Source organism: Botrytis porri (assembly GCF_014898465.1).
Source record: "Botrytis porri strain MUCL 3234 chromosome Unknown BPOR_015, whole genome shotgun sequence".
In the NCBI taxonomy this organism is placed as follows: Eukaryota; Fungi; Ascomycota; class Leotiomycetes; order Helotiales; family Sclerotiniaceae; genus Botrytis; species Botrytis porri.
In genome coordinates this window covers 491,945-511,151 of record NW_024066089.1, presented here as the reverse complement: position 1 = coordinate 511,151, position 19,207 = coordinate 491,945, and the positions used below count along the sequence as shown (strand labels likewise).

The following is a 19,207-nucleotide window of genomic DNA, read 5'->3' as shown; positions in this document are numbered from 1 at the left end:
AACAATGCGATAAGCCAACAACAATTGAATGCCAGCCCAATTTATTCCTCGCAAATCAGGTCGTCACCGCATAGCCTGTAAGCGCAATTCTTCAATTTTGTACATTCAAGGCTAAAATGATGCAAAAGGTATTGCGCTATACAGGACCTTGCTCGAACAATGTCTCAGGGTTCCTATTCCCACTGAGCTCCAACCAAAAGGATTCACTCATCCACTAAAACATCTTATACGCAAACAATTCCGGCGAAATGTACGGGAACACAGCCCAAAGATTGTTGTCGCTGCACTAAAAACGGGCTATGAGGTCCGTTTGCATCATTCAAAAACATAATTGTCTATACGTTCGATACTGACGAAGTCATTCTTCAGGCAGAGGAACTTATTCGTGCAGCTGGCGATGGCGACGTAGACTCAAGACATAAGATATACGAACTATTACATTACCGGAAATCCGTAGCTACTCAATCTGCTCTCGTTCCTCAACCTCCTAAACTTAAAATTCGTTATCCAGAGGCCATTCCAGGCGTCCCCAAGCTTCTCGAAACGCGTCCTCTACCTTTCGAAAAACTCTCTGGGCCTCGTCACGTACCTAAGTTTGCGAAAGCGATGGTATCAAACTTTCTTCGAATACAGAAACCGCAAAGTCCTTATTTGAGCCGCGTCTTGAGGGATAAAATAGATACCAGGCAAAAGCGCGTAAATTCCCGTGAAAGAATAGAGTATTTGGAGGAACTGGCTTTCGCAGAGAATACCTGGGAAGACTTGATTGAGGATCAGTTGGAGAATGAGGGCTTGAGTGTAGACAAGTGGAACGAGAAACAACCTGGATTGGGCTGGGGAGTTGGATTCTGGGAGAAGGACCTGCAATTGGCCGACGCTTATGTGAAACATCTAATGGTGAGCGAGGCACTCAAGGTGGTCGAAATGTCTAAGAAACAACTGGAAATAGTGGATAAGGAGAAAGAACTATGGAAACGGGAGAGGGGCCAAAGGAGACATGATAAGAAATTGGCCAAATTGGAGAGGAAGTTCCAGGTCTAGCATGAGCCAGCTCCGGTCTGAGAACTCGATAGCTACTAATCAAGATGAGCAATTTTATTCTGTCACATTCTCTGGTGTGCTATTTTCATACGGGTGCTTGCTCAAAGAGATGGCGGATAGAACTTGAGGAAATTGTTGCAGCGTTGCGAAAGTAATCACCGCTTGTTTGATTCGTTTGTTTCTCATTTAGTAAATATCATAACGGGGATATAAAACCCAATTTCGCCGCGCTGATGCATCCGTATCAACATAAAGAAAAGTCATATGCATCACCCATCGCTCCACAGCCTAATAAGTGCTGTGATCTCAAAATTGCTCATGTCATGATTCGTCTAGTGAATGCGTAAGGTGCTTAATCGTATGTAGAACCCTCCTGTGGTTGAGGGAGCTTCTTGTTGGTTGGAGATGCCATGTATCTGGATAATATTAGCATCTTTCTTCATTATGCAAATATATACATTGTGAATCTTACTTTCTTAACTCAGTCAAGACAGTCTCCATTGTGTTGTGGCGTTGCCAGTTCGCAAGGCATGCAAACTTTGACGGGTCGACCTAGAGAATCAGTTAGTTTCAACTACTTTTCATGGAGCTCCAAATAGTATGCTAACCTTGCCATCATCTTGCACACCGGGAAGGTTGATTTTGTTAGTGAACTTGATTGTTGGTGGAACATCGGGATAGTTCTCTCCACAATGCATGGTAAGAGAGTAGATGCGATTCTCGTGGACGCTCTACCGGTACCCCCGTTATTAGTTCAAAGCCAGTATATACCAATAAGTACAAGTAGGAACATACGTGTGGAGGACCGAGAATCGTGCCATTCCAGTTGGACATGTATAAATCGTCACCGTCCGTCAAACCATAAGAGCAAGCGTCTTTACATCATTAGAGGTTGTCAAACTTCAATGCTTATTGACATCCGACTCACCAGCTCCAAGACCCTTTTCGCCCTTCTCTAACTCCTCTAGCAATCTGAAGTTTCTTGGTACTTTCGCCATCTTTTTCCTTTCGAAATCTTGGTTTTGGGTGGCAGACAAAGTGTCAGTATTCGAAAATTTAATACCTTGAAGTTGCGCAATAGGGCAAGAGGTTGTAAATGGTTGATAAGTTTTATTGAGGAAAGGCGGCTGGTTTGATCGCGGGGTTGATCTCCAAGAATTCCGGGCGGTCAATGTCGGTCAATCCTCGGCAAAACGTCTATTTACGGTCCATCTTGATAAAGGACAACTGAACCAATGAATACACCTTAGCAATAGCATCATGCCTTCTAAAAAATAATGGAAAGGTTACTGTTGAAAACCAATCAATATGACGGCGCAGATACTTGCCTCGGAGCTTGGAAATCTTATACAAGAGAGTAAAAGAAAGCATACAGATCTTAGAAATGTAAGTTCATTTCTATGCGGCAGCCATTCAGTCAGGCCCCTTTACGTTGCTGATTTGACACTGTCAGGCAGCAGAAAAGAGTTTAGATGAGATCAAGGGACTGCGATCAACTTCTGAAGCCCAAATAGCTGCGGGTAAGTTTGTAGATAGAGATATGATGTTGTCATGAGGAATTGCACCATAACGGTGGCTGATGTGCAATTAGACCTCACTCAACGACCAAACTTCGTGACACCTTTCCTTATTGCTTGCGGAACCAGAAATGTCAAATTTACTGGAATCGCAGTTGTTTGCCTTCAAAGATTAGTTGTGTCCCGTGCACTTCCTAAGTCAAGGCTCAAAGAAGTTTTGGAGGCACTTCGAGAAGCTACGTCAGCTGGTCTTGATGTACAATTGAAGATCCTCCAAGCATTACCGTCACTTTTGCAAAACTATGCAGATGAATTGAAGGGAGAGCTGCTAGCTGCAGCTCTAAACATATGTACCATTCTTCAGGCAAGTAAGAATGGGATCGTTCTTAATACAGCCGCTGCTACCCTTCAGCAGTTAGTTGTCTCTGTATTCGACAAAGTGGTGACAGAAGACAGTGAGTATATAGATCAATTACCAGGCAAAAGATTTATCTAATCACGGGATAGAAATTGCTTTGGAGGTGCCTACTATCGGCGAGGCCCCAACCGGAGATGGGGTTATCCAACTACGTGCCGCCGCTTTGGATGCTTATAGAGTTTTCAACGACATATGCTTATTGACGGAAGCTCAAAAGCCTCAGTTCCTAAGATCAACAGGTCTCCCGCAGACCTTTGGACTTGAGCTAATCGAATCTGTTTTGACTAATCATGCCGACATATTCTTATCGCATCCTGAGCAAGCAAATATACTTCGAGTCCGAGTTATGCCATTCATCATCAGCGCACTCTCAGAGAAGCTGAACTTTGCAGTGACTGTCAGGATCACAAGAATTCTGTATACACTTCTTAGAAGGCATCTGAGTATTTTATCATCTGAAGGCGAAATGGCCTTGGGTCTGCTCACCCACATGCTTGACCACGATACTGCTTTGTGGAAGCGGTCACTTTGCATGGAGGTATTGAGGGGTATTTTTGCCGAGGCAGCTCTGATCAGGAGAATATTTTCCATGTACGATGCCCAAGAAGAGAAGAAAAATATACTACGAGATCTTGTTGCAGCTTTCGTTAGAGTCAGCACGGAAAAGCCTTCCGTTATTGGCCTTGGTCATCAGTCCACAATTCCAATTCCCAGCCAGGGTAATAGTTCAGACCAAGCAATGCTGGAGGCTAGCGGAGTTCCTGGCATCATTAGCAGCACTGTGAGTTCGACCGAGCCAAGCGCCGGAGTCAGCGCGCAATGGAGTACGATGAGGGTACCGTGCATCGATCAGCTAGACAAGACAGATGCACCATCCATTCCCGAATCATACATCTACGCCCTCACTCTTGCATGTATTAGCGGCTTTTCCGAAGGGCTCGCAAAGTTTATCCTACCATTGACGGTACCTGAGCGGCCTCGAAAAAAAGGTCCAAGACATTCTGAAATCGATTCAAAACTTTCAGATTCCCGTTCCAGTACCCCTGAAATCAAACCGATCGAGAGGAGTTCGTCTTATAAAAAGAATCCAATCCCTATCAATCCACTAACTCTCGAGGATCATCATCTATTCCAAGAGGTCAAGATCTGCGCCGGCATCGTCGACGAATGTTGGCCTGCGATCTTGGCAACCTGCTCAACATTCCTCTATGCGGCGCTGGATCAAGAATACTACCATGGCTTAGTCAGATCATTTCAAAAGTTTACTCATGTTGCAGGGCTTTTGCGGCTTGCGACGCCACGAGACGCATTTCTGACAACCCTAGGAAAGGCGGCAGTGCCGTCCAATGTCTTGACAGCTACTACGGCTCAGGTACAGAGTCCAACAACGCCCACGGCGGATATGTCTTCTAGCTCGAGCATTTTTAACAACGCGAGAGGGCTATTAAGTGTTGATAGTTTGGTGAGCAACCCTGAACGAAATAGACATGTACCTGTTGATGCATCTAGTTCGTCGCTCAACACACGCAATTTGCTTTGCCTTCGTGCACTACTGAATCTAGGGATCGCATTGGGGCCTACGCTTGAATCGGCGTGGGTGATTGTTCTTGGGACATTGCAACAAGCTGATTTGGTAATATTTTCGAGTTCCAAATCCGTAAGAACTCCCACCACACCAAGACCAGAAATCCAGGATGTTAGCAATACTTCTGCATTATTGGCAAACTTTGGTACCGAAATCAAAGCAGTCGAAACTGCTGCTACAAGATTGCTAGAAAGTACTATTGATTTTCCTAATGAACCTTTTGTTGCTGTCGTTTCAGCTCTTTGTGACTTGTTTAGCAAAGAGGAAATCCTCAAGATACCAGAAAAGCCAGTACCTTCTAATCCGTCATCGCCTGAAGGAAAAAAGCCGTCTTACGCCCATAAACGGGCCCATAGTATTGTTACAGCAAGTTCTACTCAAAATCAAGAGGATCTGTTTGCGTTAGCAAAATTAGGAGATATCGCAAGCATTAATATTGATAGATTGACGACGCACGAGCCTGGCGTTAGCGGATGGCAGATGCTGACATCAGAATTGATTTCTGCTTCTTGTTCTCTCACTGCAACACCTTCTGTCAGACTAAGAGCTGCAGAGATTCTTGTTAGAATTGTGATTGAAGCGGCAACTTCTACACTCGCAGACTCCGAAGTTCGACGAGGTCTTGTCCAAACCATGCTACTTCAAGCGTTGAGTCGTGCCCTGCGTCCACTTCAGATGGAAGATAGGCAAGTCACAGTAGCCATACATTCGACCGATGTCGAAGTCCACAAGACTATTCTTGAAGGCCTGAAAAGTATTCTTGAGCAATGTGGAGAGAAGCTAATCAGTGGTTGGGACATTGCATTTGAAATCATCGGCAGTGTTTTCATGAATTTTGACCGCGAAGCAAAAATCACTGCTACTCGATCTGCTAAATTAGTCCGTTCTGCTTTCAATTCTCTTCAGCTCATCTGTTCGGACTTCCTTTCGTCATTGCCGAATTCTTGCTTTTTAATACTTGTCGACACTCTTTACCATTTCTGCACGCAAGATGATGATCTTAACATTTCACTGACGGTAACATGCATCCCAAAAAGTCCTCGATCATTTCTAATAATTTTTAGACTGTTACCTTCTTCTGGGTGCTGTCAGATTTCATCTCTAGTAGAACCAGTTCTTTTTCACTTAGCCCTGATCTTATCGAAGATTCAACCGAGGAAGCTTTAATTGAAAAGGCATCTGGTGAAGACCGCGCCGTTTCAGACGCAGCTTTATGGATGCTTCTCTTACTAAGACTCACATCTGTTACGGCAGATGAAAGATTGGAGCTTAGAAATAGTGAGTGTAGACTGCTATTGTAGTGGGGCCTTAACTAACTGTTACAGGCGCAATTCAAACGTTGCTAAGGATATTCGATGCATACGGAGATCAGCTCAGCGCAGTAGCATGGTCTATGTGCCTGAAATCGGTCATTTTTAGACTACTTTCCTCAATAGAGGCACATTTACACTCTATCACTGACCCTACGCCGAAGCTTACACTATCTGATAAAGACAAGATAGGGTGGAATGAAACTACTGTCGTGGTGTTGAGCGGCATTACTAATCTATTGGCCGATTATTTAGATGTCCTTACTAACCATCCCACATTCGAAAGCTCTTGGAAAACCCTCCTGGAACATTTTAAAACAATGCTGGATTTCAAGATTCTCGAAGTCAATACAGCTGTTTTCAAGGCCTTGCAACAAATTCTTTCCCGTGGTAATATCAAAGAGGGCACACGAACAAATTTTACTCGATCTTCAGTTGATATGGCATGGAGTCTTTGGTCTGATGCTCTGCCTTCAGTGAACATCGATGTGTTGGATAAACGTGCTGACAACCAGGACTATCTGGTTGCTTATGTGTCTGCTCTTCATGAGATTTATCGTCTTGTGCAAAAAGATCTCGATGCAAATCGAGTCAAAAGAATGCTTACTCTACTCCGGGAAGCTATACAACAAGCGAGCGCTTCCACCTATTCCGCAGATATCGAGTACCTTACACCACTACAGTCTCAAGTATTAGAGTCGCTTAAAATGATTCGTACCGATATTGAGGGAGTTCCTGCTACCTTAATCAGCCAGGTTGCTGAATTTGTTACATTGGCTTTCGTGCCAAAAGACACTACATCTAACGTACAGAGGCCAACATACGTTGCATTGTCCAAAGCTTCGATGGTCTTATCCGAAAAGCTCATTCTGTCACATTCCTCGGAACCAGATATATATACGAGCGGTGCAGTATCTTCTTCTTTGTCAGCGCTTGCGAATCCCATTGTTACAAAGTACTCGTTTCCCATAATGTCAAAGAGCATATCACCTTGGCGTCAGGCCACAACTTCAGCACTTGCCATCTTGGGTGCTATTTTGCCAATAATGCCAGCTATTACCTTGAATGACGAAGCCGTACGGTCTATATGGGCCTCGACGGTGAGCATAGCTATTGGGATCACCTCTGCAGATTTTGATACTGCGGCAAAACTAGCCGATATCAAAGATGACCAGAATTTCGATATTGCATCATTCCTAGCCTTGCGCGGGCTCATTACGCCCGCACTGGGCTCCGAAGTTATCCCCGATCGGATCCGCCGCACTTACACTGAATCGCTCTTCCACATGTCCATCATCCACCCTGCACAGCCTAGCGAACTTCCGCAGCCCGGTCAAGAACTACTAGCCACCTTATATCTAACCCGCAAAGGTCGCACTGTTGATCCCATCCCCTCGCCCCGTGCAAAAATGAGCTATGTTTGTTTCGATGAACTCATCTCTCTTGTCACTCTCAACGATGGCTCTGTGCCGCGCATCAAGCTCGCTCAAGCAGCTGCACCATACTTAATACTCAGATCAGGCCTCACTATTCGCGCATATATTGCTGATCAACCACTGCGCGGTCGCATGCCACAACCATTGTCCCAGCGTAAAGAACTTCTATATATCCTCAAGAAACTTGTCGAGTTGAAGTGTGAAAGCGAGGCAATCCCAGATACACTGGGTGTGGAAAGTGAAGGCAAAAAACATTTACATCGATTATATCCGTTGTTTGTGAAGGCTATGGGAGCGGCAGCGAGAGATCAAGAGGTCTTGGAGTGGATTGGGAAAGCGTTAGAGGAGGTAGGGATGGAGTTCGGGCTATGAAGAAAGATGAATATGATGTTCTAAAAATGTTTGAGATGAAATTTGGGAATGCATATCAAAGCAGCATTAGAAACATGGCGTTGGTGCTTTTCGTTACTCTTCAAATTGCACTGAGGTCTACATCTTTAGCTTGGAATTAGAACCTGTTTTTTTTAGCTGGCGTCATTCCAAATCGAACGTCTAAAGTCATAGATTTAAAATAAGTTTTATTTTATGTTTGGTAATATTTTGAGTTTGTGTGAGTTGCAAAGACTACCTCTTCAATGCTTGGGTAGGTAAAAGGTATTTTTTTATCGGCAGCATCTGACCCCGCCATAATAAATACAACATACAGTGGCTCGCTCATAAACGCATATCGCTGATAGTCATACATTCAACTCCCCTCTTACTTTCCTGGCCCCCGGTCCCCGTTTTCAATTTCCTTTTAGGACATCTCTTTTTTTTCATGTCATGTTATATCGTAAGTTTACTTTCTGGTGGCATTCTCAAAAGACGCAAGCATGCTTCTCTTCATCTCGTCATTCGGGGACTCATTTTCTGTGCTCGTCTGTTCTGCGCTCTTTTGTCCTTTCAAAACCTTTGCGGCCATGGTCTTCGCTTGAGCATCACCAACTTTTCCGTATACTGCCATGGCGCTAGCGATCATGCTTCCGATATCCCCCACATTTCCAGGGACGACAACGGCAGTACCCTCTTTAGCGAGCTTGCCAAATGCTTCAACGTACTTTTCAGCTACACTGAGACTGACAGCTCCTTGCGCTGATTCTTCTCCTGAAGCAATTGCCTGAGCTACCGCCTCGATACCTGCAGCTGTAGCTTTTGCCTTTAACAAAATAGCTTCGGCCTCACCACTTGCCATATTGATTTGTTCGCTTCTCAGCGCTTCAGATGCCAAGATCACACTTTGCTTTCGACCCTCTGCGATATTGATGGCGCTTTGTCTTTGACCTTCGGAATCGAGAATTTCTGCACGTTTGCTGCGCTCAGCAGTGACTTGTCTATGCATAGCCTCCATAACTCCTTCCGGTGTGTGGATATCCCTAATTTCGTAACGCAGACAAATGACACCCCATTCCTGCGCAGCTTCGTTAATAGCAGCTGTGATATTGGTGTTCAAGGCAGCGCGCTCCTTGAGAACTTGATCGAGGGTAAGTTGACCGATTTCCGAACGCATAGTTGTTTGTGCCAGTTGAGAGATAGCATATTCTGCATCCTCGACTCCATAACTTGAGATATGTTAGCGTATTTCCCGACTAAGAACTCAAAGGTATATTACCTAGCCTTGTAGGCATCAAAGACTCGAGTATAAAGCACACCATCAAGCTCCAAAGTAACGTTGTCGGTGGTGATCGCACTTTGACTCGGAATCTCAATCGCAGACTCCTTCAAGCTCTTGACATATGCTATCTTATCTATTATGGGCAATAAAATGGCGAGACCAGGCTCCAATATGCGATTGAACTTTCCCATCCGTTCTACAATCCATGCTGTTTGCTGAGGAACGAATCGAATAATGGTATTTGCGGGTAAAGACGGTCGCTGAAAATATGAAGTCGGAAGATTCGAGTTATTGATTCCCATCAAACCGCTATTCGGTGCTCTTATCCTGGAAGAGACATGGAGCTGTCGTTGCTGTTGTGTGTATCTTTGAGAGAGAATGGTTTGAGCTCTGGGTAACAGAACTCGAGATGTGATTTTTGGGAGAGAGGCCGAGAAACTATGAGATAGTCCCGGCGCGCTGATGGCCATGCGATAGGTTGCCTCTAGAGACATCGTTGTATATTTGTATGGGGGCGATAGCTATCTTTCGTAATGACCTTTCAACATCATAAGATGCATGGCGGAGCTGGTCCGAGAAATTAAAGACTAGCGGCCGCGTCTCCGTGCTGATAAGCTCCATCCGAGCTCTCACTTTCTACTGTCAATTTACAAACTTACTACGAGTGTTCCAGCACATTTGATACCGGTACTTTATTATACTCTCTCAAATTTGACGATATACAATTCTTTGAGCAGCGGCACACCACTTATAGTTTCAACCACATAATCAATTCAGATCTTTTCAACAAGATGTCAGAATACTGGAAATCAACGGTAACTTTCAATCATCCCCTCCAGCCTACAACCACTCTAACACATTCAATAGCCCAGTTACTGGTGCAAGCACTGCAAACAATACGTCAAAGACACCAAACTCGAGAAAACCAACCACGAAGCCAGTCCACGGCACCAAGGCAATCTCAAGCGCTTCTTACGGGATCTACACCGGGGGCACGAAAAAGACGAGCGAGAAAAAGACCGTGCCAAAAATGAAATCGCCCGTCTGAACGGTATTGTGAGCGGAAGCGGCGACGCAGGAAGTTCCTCACAAGCATCGCGGCCTAGTTCTTCGATGGCGAAAGCCCCCGCGACGGCGGCGCAACGAAAACAACAACTTGCCCAATTGGCGGAGCTGGGGGTGAGCGTGCCAGATGAGTTTAGATCGGATTTGGCAATGGCAGGTGAATGGCAGGTTACTTCGGAGCGGGTGATTGATGATGGGAGTGGGGAGGTGAAACCGGATGCGCTGGCGTTGGGGGTTCGGAAGAGAGAAGCGGAGGATGAGGATGAGGAGGCGAGAGAGGCGAGGAAGAGGAGATGGGGGATTGCGATTCGCACGTATCCTACGGAGAATAACGATGATGATTTAGATGCTTTATTGAACCATAGCAGTAAAGGCAAGGGTCCCGATGTGAAGCCCGAAACGAACGATGGTACCAATATAAAGATGGAGAAAAAGCCCGAAGAAGGTGTGGAACTTCCAGTGGATAGCAAAAAGGAGGAACCGGTTGTGAAACCCGAAACGGAGGATGATCTCCAAATCGACATAAAGCAGATCCCGGAAGCCACAGAGCAGACCAGTGAGCCTGCAGCGTCAGGAGTCGTCTTCAAGAAGAGAAAAGCGAAGAATATTCGCCAACGATGAAACGCCACAATCAGAATTTGCGTATCTAAGTGCTCAAAATCAAGCAACACATCCAGGTCATGGAAATCCCAATATTGGGCATACCATAAAATATCGAACACAAATGTTCGAGCAAAGCCGATTATAGCGGGGGAAGATCCTTATGTTGCGGGGGCGGGGCACATGCCTACTAATATAGCTCTGGAATGGTCTCCCATTCCGTCTCGCCATAAAATGTAGCTTGGTAAACAAGCTAATTACTTTGATGCAACAGCGGATGGAAACTCCGTTAAGAGAACCTCCTCAAATTTTAGCTCACGATTGGAGAGGTAGGTACTCAGCTGCATATAGGAGCATTATGCAAAGAAGTAGAAAGAAGAGCTCCCAATTCGGACTCCATGCAGCTAATCATTCGTACATGAAGGTCAAGAAAATTCACCTGAAAAAAACTATGTCTCGGGCATCCTTAGAAGAATTACTCGGCGCAATAGAACCTGATTAGTATTCTACAATCCACACACGTATCACACCTCAATATCACGCACAATTCCCATCTGATTATTTAACTGTATGGTTTAATTTGAGTCTATCCATAACTAAGTAGCCCCTATTCCCTCTCCCCACAAACACAACCCATCCCCAACCCCATCCCAAAAAGACAGCCTTCCTGCACCATGAGTCCGATCAGATACCCATACCTACAAGCCCGTGAATTTTTGGCTGCACACTATAGAAGTATACTATGTCAGTTCCTGAATAAACGAATCCATCGCCAATTGCGCCTATAAACAGTTGTAATATATCACTTCTCAGATTCCTCACCACTCCATTCATCCACAATCTCGCTAGTTTAAGAAAATAAAAGTACCGCTGTGTACAAACATGTAAGTCATGTGTACTCGCTAGTGTGTAGAAAGGAAATACATCGCAGTGTCAATTCGACTTCGCTAATTATTCATGCATCGCATTACATTGTATCATCTCGTCATGAACAATCTCTCCCCCTATCAATTTACTTCTCTCTTTATTGAGTTATTTCGTTGTTGGATTGGTTTTGTAAATTTGATCCTAGTTGTTTCCCACTCTCCTCTGCTGAACTCATGAGAGCTGGGGTATCCGGTGTAAGCGTGAGCTGGGGTGTGACAATGCTGGTATCGATTTTTGTGTCTGGCATCTGGAGCCCCATTGAAACTTGGTGGCTGAGCTCTAATCTTGGGGGTGAATCTCGGGGTCGTAAAGTTTCCATGCTCACATCCATGTCTTGAGCAGCGGTTTCATCAGGGCTTCCGCGTCTAGAGCCCGATGCTTCACGTGCATTTTCAACATGGATCGCATCAGGCGTTTTCTCGTTGTCATTCTCTTTTTCAACCATAGCCGTTATACTCCGAAAATTGAACATAGACTCAGCTCCCGTGTCGCCATCTTCGTTCCCATCATTTGTCTCTGTAGCACCAGGACTTTCAATACTTGTAGAAGAGCCTTGAGGATTGGTGCCGTTACCCGACTCAGCTATTGAAGATGAGGCGCTCGATGCGGTACTCATTTGTCGTAAGTGAGAAGGCTTGTCAGGGCTTGTAGGTGAAGGAATAGACTGATGAGTCTCTAACAAGCTAGAACTCGTCGAAGGATCTGGATACTGAGCACCAAGAAGCCCATTATCCGTGGCACTCCCGTCATTACTCAAATAGGGGCGAGCTACACCTTTTCCTTTTCCTTGTAAAGGCTCCTCGACTTCTTCGGGTGTCACTTCTGTAGCCAAATTGCTTGCGGCACTATCACCTCTCCTTCGCCCAGTAAAAGTGGCAGCTAGACTGTTGCCTAGGTTCAACATACTCGAACTAGCCGAATGTCCGTTAGTGCCATAGATAGACTTTCTCTCTTTTTTCTCTTTCTTTTTCTCTTCTTTGGCCTGCTTCTTTGCATTTTTTGCGGCCTCCTTGGCGGCTTCTTTGTCGGCCTTCTTCTTTCGTTCCTCTTCGGCCACGATACTAAGTCTAATCGCCTCGGCCATCATCATCTCCTCGACGTCCCTCGTTCTTCGAGCAGCATTAGAATCTCGACCTTCCCTACGCGCTTGACCAGATGACTCAGCTGCAGTCCTGGAATTGGTATCGCGGTTCGAAGGGGTAACAGATCCGCTATTGTCAGGTTCGGTACGGTTTCTACCGAAGCGACTTCGTCCGAAAACATAGCTGCGGTTTTCCGAGGTTCCGGGAAGTACATAGGCAGCTGCGTGTAGTGCCGAAGCGGCAGCGTTCTTTTTGGCCTTTCGCAAGTTAGCAGCTTCAAGTTTTGCTGACCAGTCCGGTCTGATGCGGTCAGTCGTAATGACATTTGAATCATTAGCTGACAATGAAGTAGCTCGGCGCCTGTTGTCTCCTCTTGGTGCAAGCCCCGGACTTGTTATAGGCGGCGAACTGATCGATGATGACGATGACATGGCTGAAGAGAAGTTGGCCAGTTCTCGAGATGGCATTGCATAAACAAGACCACGGCGGAAAGGCGGTGGTTCGTATGTTACGCCAAACTCAGGTCGCTGACAGTAAGGGCAAGCGGCTGGTTCCGAAACCAGCATTTCTGTATCTTCGGCTTGATCGGGCGCGGGCTGTGGTGGACCGTGGTGTTCTGGCGTATGTGGATCTGGTCTCTTAATTTGTACAAAGCATTCCGAGCAAATACTTTGGTCGCAACATCGAGTCCTATTAAGATACGGGGGGTAAAATATCAAGCATATTGAGCATTCAACTGCGTCTTTGTACAGAAAAGCCTCGATAGCTTGGCCATTTACTTGGGAATCTCTAGGCAATTGAATCTCGCGCGGCCCTGAATCCGTTGCCGAGGTTTCCTTCGACGAAGATTTCAGACCTAACGTTCTAGCTCGAGGTCGAAGCAAAGAGGTAGAAGTGGCAGGTGCATTAAGGGGCGATGCTGGCGATGACGTATTGAAAGATGAGTGTGACGCTGAGCGGCCAACTGAAGTATCGTATGAAGCAGATTGGCTTCGTGAAGCTATTGGCACAGTCAAATTTTGTAGATTCGAGTTCGGTGCATTCGTGGAATTAGAAGAATGAGGCCTGGCACTGTCTTCGGATGGTATTTCATCAGCGGCGGGAATGGGAAGGCCTCGCCCTGCAGCAACCAACTGATGCTCGGTCCAATCACTCTCGTAATCATCTAAGCCCCTCCAAAATGGTGCAACTCGGCGCTCAATCTCGTAGATGTCAGCATAATGACCAGGCATCAAAATCACAGTCTTTAACATACCATCAACTGTCTTACTATTGCCTTGTTGAAATCTTCTGGGCCAGTGTAGACACCCATTGTAACCAGATATCCGCCATCTACATGCTCCTCCCTAATGCTTCTCGCTCGCTCTTCCACTCTTGCAACCCTCTCCCTTTCGAGTCTCCTTATTTGTCGCTCGGCCGCTGTCTCCTTCCTCTCCGGTACTTCGTTATTTGATCCGCCTCCCACAATAGCTGCTACTAGATTCCGCCTGCTGCCTCTGCCAGCACGAGAAGAATATGGATCTTGGTCGGATGGAGAAGTTGGCCCACTCGTACCGGCGTCATGATGTCGGCGTCTATCCCCGCCATGCGAGTCGTCCCGCGACTGGTGCTGACCCATTTTGCAGTCGCAATGTCCGCAGAAGTAGAAATCAACTGTTCATCGAGGATCGGGGTCGGAAAGAACTATATCCAAGATAAAGTCTCGAGTTGGCATGCGCTGCCAACTTCTTGAGATTGAGTGAATGTTGTGAATTTATGCAGGTTCTCGGCAAGCGTGGGGAGTTGTGATTGTAAGGTTTATTATTATATCGCCTGAGCCACAGTAAAGTTCCGCTCCCAATCTGGATCACACGAGCTAAATTCAGATAAAGACGAATTGGGCACCCTTTTTGTTGTTGACAAGAGGGGGGAGGGAGAGGATACAATCAGCTGCGACCTTTTGTGATATTCCTCGTCTTGACCAGCCGATGGATTTTTTTGAGGAGGTAAAAGAACTTATTAGATAACTTGTAAATGAAGGGAGTTCTGAAGAAAGATTGGCGGAGTGGCTTTATTTCTTGTACTCGTATTCCTGTAGCTAATCGTCAAGATGCCTATATCCCTACGAGAATGTCGATCTCCTGAGTTGTATGATGGAATAGTGGGTAAGAGAAGTCCAAAGTTAAATTTCTAGGAGCGTTATGACGGTACAGGGAGAGATAGACCAAGCCTTAATATAACAATGCAATCAACGCAGGAGAAAGGTGGAAGGTGGAAGGGGAGTTTCTCTGTTGGAGAGTGGTGTTGAGAGTGGAAGTAAAGCATGGAAGGATTGAAGAAGAGAAGAAGAGAAGGATTGAAGAATTGAAGAATTGAACAGTTGAAGAATTAACAAAGAATTGCATTCAACATTTGCAATCCATACATAGCTGGGTAGTATACTAGTAATAAGTAGTAGTAGTAGGTAGTTATTCAATCAATCAATCCATAAATATATTATTTACTAGTCGTGGCCAGACGGATTCCATATCGTTAGGTGAAAGGTTTATAAAAATGGGTTGGCTGTAAGGCCACTCTTTCCGACCGAGTGAAAGCAGGTACAAATGCGGTCCTCCGTAGACGGAAATCACAGTGCAGGGCAGGGCAGGGCAGGGCAGGGCAGGGCAGGACCGATAGATTCAATCAAATATGACCCTCTACTAGGTGCTCGCGTGGTTACGACCGAATCATTTCTAGAAAGGCATATGTTCTGTACAAATATAGCTCTATCTCTGTCTCTGTCTATGTCGGTGGTTGTGTCTGTGTCGGTGTCGGTGTCTGTGTCTGTGTCCGTACCAAGACAGATACTTTTCGGTACGTCGGTATGTATGATGATTCCCAAGCGTTCACGTCAAATGCAAAGGGAACCAGCCCAGCCCAGCCATCATTTTATCCATGCAATCATAACATAATCCCTACCCAGGTGCCATGTGTCTGTCTGGTCTCCAACATCATTTCAATGCCATCTACATCGTACATGCTAACAAGTAGGTAGGTAGGTACCTACCTCAGTATGGAGTTCGGAATAATTGTTTCATCCTTCTTTTCTTTTTCCTGTTATTTTTCTCACATTTGAGTCAAAATTTGACTTTCGCTAGATTGACATTTGCCTCTCGAAGTGACTTATTAGTACCGCACTTTGACAATATCGGTACTAGATAATTGAGCTTGGAATATGAGGTAGAGGGCAGACAGGTAAGATCCGTCCGTTGATCCTGATCTAGAATCTAATCCTTCGGGTCGTACCTTGCTCTGGCGTGGATGAAGTGTCAAGCCGAGGTTAGGTAATGAGTGGAATCTCGGAATCTAGACTAATGTGCCTGACTCCAAATCTACCTGTGATGTACTGGTCTTGTACTGTTTTCAAATTGGTCCTGTCCCAAATTGGGAGAGGGGATTCATCGTACTTTCTTTCCTTTGTGTTGGGAATATCAGTACCAGTCCTTGAGGGAGATGCTCCATTCCCAAACTCCCTTCTGCCATATATAACAATGAATCCCTTGTACCATCCACCTTCCACCACATTTGCAGCATTTCTTTCTCGAGATGACTTTAACACGATGTCTTTCGAGAACCCAATTGAGGGGCAGAGGAGGGGTTTTGTGCTTTACATACATGACCAGTCAGTACTTCATCCTTGGTATAATCACAGTCCCAGGTATTTAGGATTCGCCAAGTTTCAACGCTATATAAAATGCTCTCGATGAACAGTTATTCAGATGCATATCGACCGACCCTTTCAGATTGCATAGGTCAGCTTTTCAACTCCGCATGATTGGAACTGAAGATTAATCATGCAATGCACCAGAATCCAGACCTAACATCTCCTCCGCCATTAACACCAATGATCAATGATCAATGCTCGATGAATGATGAATGATGAATGATGATTCTAAAGCGGTCGGGAATGGTCAAAGTAAAGCTGATATCAAACCTTGACATAGAACACATGAAACGAATTCTCGCATGATTCTAGATTGTGCACTATGTTAAAGCTGGTTGTTGACTGTTGAGAGATCCAGTCATCGTCTAATCGCGCGACCTGCCATTGAGTCGGTCAATAATCGGGGTGTTCGGATTAGTGCTTAACTTACTCCATAAAACTACCTAAGAACTCGAAATTTCCAGGCTGGCTCGGTTGGGCTCTCAATAATCGAAAGATCAACAGGGCCTTTAAAGATACCAGCGAGATCAGATGGATCTTTTCGCATGAACTTTTCTCCCTTCAAGATCGTGTGTCTCGTTTCGTCTCGTCTCGTCTCCTCTCCTCTTTTCTTTTCAAATTCTCTTACACACACGCGTAAGTTTCTACCTGCAAGATGAAACCCGATGAGTTGAGATGATACCAGTTTAGACAAAAAGATGGCTTCCAACGTGAAGGTTGAACTGGAATACCCGTGGACGGCCCTTGTAGTATTGTGGCTGGGAAGACCTTATCAATAGCGAGCTACGGGGAAATCCCCAGAAAAATTGGCTTCGCTTGACAGATTGAGATATCGAGGGGTCACAGGTGCAATTTGCACTGACATTTCTACTAGACAAGACTTCATTGATTAAAAATGGGTAAGAAACTCAAAATATTTAGGATAATTCAAACCTCAAATACAAATAGGTTGAATTCATTCAATACCGTTGAACCATTTTAATAGGTCAGTTTGTAATTTGTGACAGTCCTTCCAGCAGGTCTGCCAAGAGGGGTAGTACGAATTCAGAAAGAGGGATAAAACCATCTACCATACTACCCCCACTATAACGTCTTCCTACAAGCCTCCAATACATTTTTGGTCTCTCATATTCATTCAAACGATCGTGGCAGCACATTGACAATTCTCACAAAAAGGTGACTAACTGGAATCGTTCATTCCTTCTTTCTTTCGTTTATCTGAGTTCTTCTCCCAGCTTCATTCTTTCTGCTTTTCTTCAAACTTACATACATTCTTTTTTTCCTGTCCATCTTAAAATCGCTCAAGCAAAGGTACTCTTCAAACACCATTCAACAATACCGCACGGCTACATTCTGGTCACCCATATCCAATATGACAACTCGCCCACCACTTTCAACACTTCTTCCACCTCTCATCTGCGGCACCGGAACTTTCAATATTCAATACAATTCCGATCCCTTCGCACTCCCTACAAATGCTATTGTGCAAAGAGCATTAGAATCGGGTGTAAATGCCTTTGATTCATCTCCATACTATGGTCCCTCGGAAGAAATTCTAGGTAAGGATAGATTCATTTTACCCTTCAACTCTATTCCTTTGAACTCATAATCTAATCTACTTTTAGGTCGCGCCCTCCAACAACCCCAAATCCTCGCCAATCACCCCCGCTCCAGTTACTACCTCATCACAAAATGCGGTCGCATCGCCGCTTCCGAATTCGACTACTCTCCCGCCTGGATCAAATATTCCATTTCCCGCTCCCTCGCCCGTCTCCACACCTCCTACCTCGATGTCGTCTATCTCCACGACGTCGAATTCGTCTCGCCCACCGAAGTCCTCGACGCCATAAACTGTCTACGCGAGCTCCAAGCCCAAGGTATAATCCACTACGTCGGTGTATCAGGATATCCCGTCCCGGTCCTCTGCTCCACCGCCGAAATGGTTTTGCGCGAGACGGGGAAACCCCTCGATTGCGTAATGAGCTATGCAAATTTCACGCTGCAGAATCACTCTCTCTATACCAGCGGGCTTGCTCGTTTGCGCAAGGCAGGCGTGGATTGTGTGCCTAATGCTTCGGTGCTAGGCATGGGTCTTCTCCGCAGCTCCGGGGTCCCGTACAGCGGGAAGGAGGATTGGCATCCCGCGCCCAAGGAGCTTCGTTCGCGCGTTCAGAAGGCGGCGCAATGGGTGGAGGAACGCGGGGAGCGATTGGAAGTTGTGGCGATACGGTGGGGTCTGGAACGCTGGGCGCTCGATGGCAAGGTCGGCTCGGAACCTATTGGGATTTCCCTCATGGGTGTGAGTAACTTGGGAGAGTTTGAGCAGACTTTACGAGTGTGGAATAGTGTGTTGGATGGGATCGATATCCCCGGACGAAAAGTCTCGGAGGCGGAAAAGCAGTGGAGTTTGAAGAGGAGGGAAGAGACGGATGCGTTAGCGAAAGGGGTGAAGGAAATCCTTGGAGATTATTATGATTTTGCGTGGGCAAGTCCTGATGAAGGGTTTGTGAATATGAGAGTTGTCAAGGGGGTCGTGGACGAAGTTGCTCCGATGCCGCAGGCAGAGGAGAGTGGTGCTATTGAGAAGGCGGAAGATATTTTAGTGATCAAGGATTCAGACAAGAGTAGCAGACTTTAATTGTCTGCTGTAATCTCATCTCAACTTTACATGGTTTTAGGTAAAACGTACGCATACACAAAGTATAAAAAAAAGAGTATTGCATGCATGGCTTGGATAAGCGAAGGCGTTAATAGTTATTGATTTTAATACGTTTCAATTCCATGTGCTGACTGCTTTCACGCAATCATCATAACTATATCTAAGATTAAGGCCCGTCTTCTTCGCTTTTGTGACTTTTCGATTTGTAGAGGATGAAGTTGAATATCCAGGACC

The 19,207-nt window shown here is 45.6% G+C and overlaps 7 protein-coding genes across 7 annotated transcripts; 4 read left to right on the top strand and 3 right to left on the bottom strand.

Annotated features, from left to right (window-relative positions):
* Positions 1-28: 28 nt before the first annotated feature.
* Positions 29-1,041, top strand: EAF01_009943 (uncharacterized protein; the record flags this gene model as incomplete). The annotated part of the gene is made up of 3 exons (XM_038918199.1): positions 29-77; positions 129-304; positions 370-1,041. The coding sequence occupies 3 exons, from the start codon at positions 29-31 to the stop codon at positions 1,039-1,041; spliced, it is 897 nt and encodes a 298-aa protein (XP_038766169.1).
* A 204-nt stretch (positions 1,042-1,245) lies between these two features.
* EAF01_009942 (uncharacterized protein) lies at positions 1,246-2,039 on the bottom strand (the record flags this gene model as incomplete). The annotated part of the gene is made up of 5 exons (XM_038918198.1): positions 1,246-1,457; positions 1,514-1,593; positions 1,650-1,772; positions 1,837-1,916; positions 1,970-2,039. The coding sequence occupies 5 exons, from the start codon at positions 2,037-2,039 to the stop codon at positions 1,394-1,396; spliced, it is 417 nt and encodes a 138-aa protein (XP_038766168.1). The 3' UTR covers positions 1,246-1,393.
* A 310-nt stretch (positions 2,040-2,349) lies between these two features.
* On the top strand, positions 2,350-7,679 carry EAF01_009941 (uncharacterized protein; the record flags this gene model as incomplete). Its single annotated transcript, XM_038918197.1, has 6 exons — positions 2,350-2,427; positions 2,495-2,561; positions 2,633-3,013; positions 3,066-5,578; positions 5,626-5,839; positions 5,887-7,679. 6 exons carry the CDS (start codon positions 2,350-2,352, stop codon positions 7,677-7,679), a joined length of 5,046 nt encoding a protein of 1,681 aa, XP_038766167.1.
* Positions 7,680-8,145: 466 nt separating this feature from the next.
* On the bottom strand, positions 8,146-9,452 carry EAF01_009940 (uncharacterized protein; the record flags this gene model as incomplete). Its single annotated transcript, XM_038918196.1, has 2 exons — positions 8,146-8,905; positions 8,956-9,452. The coding sequence occupies 2 exons, from the start codon at positions 9,450-9,452 to the stop codon at positions 8,146-8,148; spliced, it is 1,257 nt and encodes a 418-aa protein (XP_038766166.1).
* A 297-nt stretch (positions 9,453-9,749) lies between these two features.
* EAF01_009939 (uncharacterized protein) lies at positions 9,750-10,644 on the top strand (the record flags this gene model as incomplete). Its single annotated transcript, XM_038918195.1, has 2 exons — positions 9,750-9,773; positions 9,826-10,644. The coding sequence occupies 2 exons, from the start codon at positions 9,750-9,752 to the stop codon at positions 10,642-10,644; spliced, it is 843 nt and encodes a 280-aa protein (XP_038766165.1).
* Positions 10,645-11,647: 1,003 nt separating this feature from the next.
* Positions 11,648-14,250, bottom strand: EAF01_009938 (uncharacterized protein; the record flags this gene model as incomplete). The annotated part of the gene is made up of 2 exons (XM_038918194.1): positions 11,648-13,834; positions 13,888-14,250. 2 exons carry the CDS (start codon positions 14,248-14,250, stop codon positions 11,648-11,650), a joined length of 2,550 nt encoding a protein of 849 aa, XP_038766164.1.
* A 3,436-nt stretch (positions 14,251-17,686) lies between these two features.
* On the top strand, positions 17,687-18,952 carry EAF01_009937 (uncharacterized protein; the record flags this gene model as incomplete). The annotated part of the gene is made up of 2 exons (XM_038918193.1): positions 17,687-17,873; positions 17,940-18,952. The coding sequence occupies 2 exons, from the start codon at positions 17,687-17,689 to the stop codon at positions 18,950-18,952; spliced, it is 1,200 nt and encodes a 399-aa protein (XP_038766163.1).
* Between the last annotated feature and the right edge of the window lie 255 nt (positions 18,953-19,207).